This window comes from Lithobates pipiens, unplaced genomic scaffold (genome assembly GCF_037356315.1).
Source record: "Lithobates pipiens isolate NorthernLeopardFrog02 unplaced genomic scaffold, aLitPip1_a1.2 Scaffold_27, whole genome shotgun sequence".
In the NCBI taxonomy this organism is placed as follows: Eukaryota; Metazoa; Chordata; class Amphibia; order Anura; family Ranidae; genus Lithobates; species Lithobates pipiens.
In genome coordinates this window covers 61,714,487-61,720,262 of record NW_027507788.1, presented here as the reverse complement: position 1 = coordinate 61,720,262, position 5,776 = coordinate 61,714,487, and the positions used below count along the sequence as shown (strand labels likewise).

The window sequence follows — 5,776 nt, the reverse complement described above, 5'->3', positions numbered from 1 at the left end:
TAAACTGTTGTTTGATTTAAATAGCCCTCATTTTGTTGACATAGGCATCTAAGGGATGGGGTAGGTGAGAATGCAGGAGAACATGGGATAAGGGGGGGTTATTTTCTGAAGGCATTCCTGTAGGCATTAGAAGTGCAATCTCTAAAATGTGTGTGTGTGTGTTTGTCCATAAATAATTAAAAAATTGACAATGCTCTTGAAAAGTAGAAAATATCTTTTAATGTAAAAACTTTTTTATTAAAGGATGATGCGATACTGCCTCAGACTGAAGTTGAAACCCCCTCTGTTAGCAGTTTTAGCAACTCTACGTGGGAGGAGAGAGTAAGCATTAATAGAAATAGCTTGATGTATCTGTATCATGAAGTATATCATGTGTAATTATACAATGAAATAAAAAAAATGAATCATGATGAATTACTATCAAACGTTATTTATTTAACCGGTTCCCGACCAGCGCACGCCGATGTAAGTCGGCAGAATGGCACAGGCAGGCATATTGGCGTACAGATACATCAAATCTTTAATGCCTCCCTGCCATCACGCGCTAGCATGCTGGTCGGGACCCCCGTGAATCCGGTCGCGGGTCCCGCGGACTCAATCGCCGCGGGCATACCCGCGATCGTCTCATGGGGCGGCTGAATGGAGAAATGCCGTTGTAAACAGCATTTCCCCATTCTGCCTAGCAACAAGTGATGCTGATCTCTGCTCCATGTGATTGGAGCAGAGATCAGTGTTCACTAAATGAAAGCCTAGCCCCCCACAGTTAGTAACACACCCCTAGGTAAACACTTAACCCCTACACTGCCACCCACTGGTTAACCCCTTCACTGCCAGTGTCATTTACACAGGAATCACTGCATTTATATAGCAGTGATTGCTGTATAAATGACAATGGTCCCAAAAATGTCCGATGTGTCCGCCATAATGTCGCAGTATCAATCAAAATCTCTGATCGCCGCCATTATTAGTAAAAAAAAATTAATAAAAACAACATAAAACTATACCCTATTTTGTAAAGGCTATAACTTTTGCTCAAACCAATTGATAATCGCTTATTGCGATTTTTTTTTACCAAAAAGATGTAGAAGAATTCGTATCGGCCTAAACTGAGGGAAAAATGTTTTTTTATATATTTTTTGGGGATATTTATTCTAACAGAAGGTCAAAAATAATGCTTTTTTTTTTCAAAATTGTCGCTTTATTTTTGCTTATAGCGCAAACTATAAAAACCGCAGAGGTGATCAAATACCACCAAAAGAAAGCTCTATTTGTGGGAAAAAAAGGACACCAATTTTGTTTGGGAGCCACGTAGCGCGGAAATGTCAGTTAAAGCGACGCAGTGCCGAATCACAAAAAGTGGTCTGGTCTTTGACCAGCAAAATGGTCCGGGGCTGAAGTGGTTAAATTATAAAAAAAAAAGTAATCTTCATTTAATACATTTTTGCCAAACAAGAATAAATATTACATGAAAATTTGTAATAAAATACATTTTCTTTATTAACCTATAATGATAACTATATAAAGAACTTTTTTTTTTGGTTTATGCTACAGAGACAAATGTTGCTTGAGGAACTATGGTCACAATATCCTGAGCCAGAAAATGATCCAGCATTTCCATGTAATCCATTACAAAAGATTTCCACGCTGCAATCAACAAACTCTAGAGGAAGGTGAAACAGAATGTCTTGGGAATACGGAATGGTGCAAGTGCAGAAAATGCATTCCAATGCCAACTTCCCTTGAATCTTCGTGCTGCCCGGAAATTAACGAGGTTGTCGGCAGCATACCAGAGGGTGTTGAATGCATTACACATTCGGAAAGTTTTGAAATTTATTGTGTGAATGAACAAAATGTACGAGTCAATACCATCTGCCTGCATCTTGAGGGTCCCCCTACTGTTGATCCTGACAACAACAGGTATACATTTACATATACATTTTTATAACTGATAATCTATAAAAAAAAATAGAAATAAAAAAGCGTGATGTGTTGGAATTATTTAAAAAAAAATTATATATATATATATATATATATATATATTATATATATATATATATATATATATATATATATATAGATCTCACACATACATACACACTATGTGAGTTACATAATTATAAAAGTACAGTAGCATTCAAATACAGTATATTGTTAACATCACCTAGGGTCATAATATTAAAAGTCAGCAGCTGTACTCTGTGTAGCTGCTGGCTTTTACATTTCTGAAAAAGGTGGTCAGACCACCGCTTTAAGACCCCTTTCACACCACATCGCCGATAGCGTGGGCGGTAAAACGGCGCTATTTTTAGCGGCGTTTTACCACCAGATTTGCGGCGCATTTCGGCCGCTAGTGGGGCTTTCACGCTACAGACAATGGTGCAGCTTCTTTAGGGCGTTTTGCAGGCGCTATTTCTAACGCTATAGCGCCTTTAAAACGCCCTGGTGTAAAAAGGGTGTAACAAAATAAAAACTTCCAATATATAGTGAATTTTTTGTTATGCAACTGTAATTAGTGAATTTTTTTCTCTTTTTTTTTTTTTTGAAGACGATTGCGGAAGACAGCTTATATAACATTTACTGCATGGATCTATGGCTATTTGGGAAAGGGAAACCGGAGAGTCATACCTTCTTGTGCTGTTAATGCTGTACGAAACGCTATACCGGATCCCAGCGCTTCTTATGTCGGATTCATGTATTCTAACGACTATGAAGCCTCAGAAATGGCCTTAGAGTAACATTAAATTTAAATTATTTTATATATATATATATATATATTATTTTTTTTTTACATCATGTTAAAAATGTTATTAAAAAATAAATAAACTGGATGAGAACATTTATACATTTTTTCATGTTTCATTGTATACTTACAAGGTTTTTAGATACCACAAACCTAAAATGGATATCCTAGTTAAAATAAAAATTATAATATATATATATTTTTCAATCATAATTCTATATAAAAAAAACTTTTTTTTGAAGAGTTTAAAGATAAAAGAGAGTGTGTGTGTATATGTGTATATATATGTATATATAAAACTATATATATATATATATATATATATATATATATATATATATATATATATATATAATACACACACATACACACACACTAAATGTATAGCAATGTTGAATACATATAATTGTCTTACCTTGACCCACTAGTGTTTTCTTTAACAAAATTGTTTCTCTATTTTCTTGTTATTTTTTTCTTTTAGAAAAATAAATTTAATTTGAAGTGAACAAATTGTTGATTCAAGTTTTGTTCGTGGAAACTAAGACTTTATTTTACTTTCAAATCTAAAAATGGGAAAAAAATAAAAATATTGAGTATCACAAATCACAATATCCGAATATTAATTGTATTTAAATTACATTTTATTATATAAAATTTTTGGTTTTATTTTCATATGTAATTTTACTCACCACTCACTCATTTGCTCACATCTGGAAATCTTGTGCGTTGTAGCTACACGGCAGTGAATTTTGGCGGTCTTTCTTCTGCAGCAATATTTTGTGGCATTAATTTGTTTTTGGATCTCCATGTCGAAAAAACCGTGCCTTCAGTGAGACTGATGATGTCACTTAAAATGGGTATGACATGACCAGAGGACATTTTTTCATAAACGGTTCTCACAATCCATTTTTTACGGCCACGTGGAAATTCAAGGTTTTTGTGTGGCATTTGCACAGTTTCTCCTGTTTCTAATTGTTTTTCAATTATTGCTGGTTTTCTTGTAACGTTGTGGTTGTGGCATAACACTGCTATTTTAGTCCGTGCCTCCATCGAATCATAGCGATAATGTATTAGTTTCGGTCTGTATTTTAGCATCATGCTGTGGAATGTCTCCAATGCACCAGTCTTGCAAAAATATATAAGATGAGGTATGTCCTTAATTATTTGTGCATCCAGAACGATTCTAGATAGTGCGTCATAACCTTGGCTGCCCTTTACCAACCATTCCACATGTTGGTCATCAATGCTTAGGTCATCATGTTTACACTTGTATTCTGTTTCCTCCAATTTTCCAACTGTGCTCATTGATGACATGGTGCATCATTGACTCCCATCTGATTTTAAATTCACGTTCGTCCCCTTTGCAGTTTCGGCTGCACCAATAAAAATGGGTTACAATTGAAGGAATCCATGGCGTCAGGGGCCGGTATGCCTTTTTTTTGGAAATTTGTAAAAGTTTTCTTTTTATATTTTTTACATAGTGCCATATGTCGAATTGGTGAATTATACGTTCATATTCAGGACTTTTCAACAGTTTTCTAATTCCTGTGTGGCGATCTGTGCCTATAATATGCACTTCCAAATTTGCTTCACGGATTCTGTCTAAGCATTTTTAGAAGCCAAATTTCTCCATGGCCACAGAGGAAGTGCTCTGAGTCACCTGCACAACTTCCATGTCTACAATTTTTTTAGATCTTTGCTCCATGAACGTGTATGTACAATATTTTGCAGAAAAGCCTGGGCTGTCACATTGTCCATCGCCCACCAGGAATAAGGGTTTGCCAGCTAACATGTTTCTGACCTCTTGCTGATCTTTTCTCCAGTGTAGGTCAATTGCTGGGAAAATAAAGCGTTGTTGTGACATGTGGAAAGAGGATTTTCCAAACATTGCAATTCCAGTGAAATCACATAATTCTTTGAATTTAGTAAAACTAGATCCAGAGAGAACTATCGATCCTGCAATTAAAATGTTTCCAGCAGCAATATGTTTAATCTTCGGTTGGCTTTGCCACAGCTCACAGCAATGTTTTCCTCCGCATGTGGAAAACACCACTACCATGCTTCCAACCAATTGCTTTTCTAAATTTTTAATTCGGGAACAGCATTCTTTTTCCGGACACCTCATTTTAAATAATAATGCATCAAGGCAGCTTTCAAACACAATATACTTTTTTTCTTTTATAAATTGTAAAGGATGTTCCCATGTTGGTTCTTCGATTTGTTCTATATCATTGTCCTCCAAACTAGTTTCATATTTATCCGGAGTTTCACAGTCAGAGGGCTGATAACTTGAATCATCCTCATATCGGAGTTTACGTTTTCTTCCTGTTAGCAAACTTTCACATGGAGAATCTATTGGTGCATTTGTAAGGTTTGGCAAAGGAGAAGGTCTTAAAAAAGATTCACTTTCCTCAGGAGACTGAATAGTTCTCCTGAAACTGGATCCTGATGGTCTACTGCGAGGAGTGGACTCATGTTGTGGTGTTAGATCTTCCTGGGAATATGAATGATCAAGTTGTATGCTACGTTCACTTGCAACTTTAAAATAACTATCTTCGGATTCCAATGATGGAAAATCAAAGATGTCTATTTGTGTACTTGCGTCACATTGTGTTTTGGTGGGAACCATGGAGTGATGGCAACCGCATCTACTCTCACCAGTCTTGACTGTTGAGGATGTTGATGCTTCACCACTCAAGAGCTCTAATCTAGGCTTTTTGGAAAGTATTTTTTTCCATGCACTCTCTGACACTTGCATTTCAGTTGTTGGTGGAACAATGGTTGGCACAGCATTAGGCACAAGTTTTTTTTTAAGCCTTTAAGAATAAAGCTGTTTGGTTCGAAATGCTCAGCACATATTCGGAATCGGTCTCCTCTTTTGTCTTCCAGTATCAAAGGTATAAATTGTTCAACCATTGTGCTGTGCATTCCAGCATTTCTTAGCCACTGTTTGATTTGATCCTGATTTTTGGGAAATGAAAATAATGTAATATTTGTTGTGCTTCGATTACGACCAGTGCCATAACGACAGGTTTT

General features: G+C 36.0%; 1 protein-coding gene across 1 annotated transcript; it reads left to right on the top strand.

Annotated features, from left to right (window-relative positions):
* Positions 1-244: 244 nt before the first annotated feature.
* On the top strand, positions 245-2,776 carry LOC143933189 (uncharacterized). Its single transcript, XM_077456111.1, has 3 exons — positions 245-321; positions 1,552-1,917; positions 2,546-2,776. The coding sequence occupies exons 1-3, from the start codon at positions 245-247 to the stop codon at positions 2,733-2,735; spliced, it is 633 nt and encodes a 210-aa protein (XP_077312237.1). The 3' UTR covers positions 2,736-2,776.
* The last annotated feature ends 3,000 nt before the right edge of the window (positions 2,777-5,776 follow it).

Bases quoted from the DNA above. Each gene is read 5' to 3' on its own strand.
- LOC143933189 (XM_077456111.1), top strand. From the start codon at position 245: ATGATGCGATACTGCCTCAGACTGAAGTTGAAACCCCCTCTGTTAGCA. The intron at 322-1,551 runs GTAAGCATTAAT...TTTATGCTACAG, and splicing joins ACTCTACGTGGGAGGAGAGA to AGACAAATGTTGCTTGAGGA. The intron at 1,918-2,545 runs GTATACATTTAC...TTTTTTTTGAAG, and splicing joins GTTGATCCTGACAACAACAG to ACGATTGCGGAAGACAGCTT.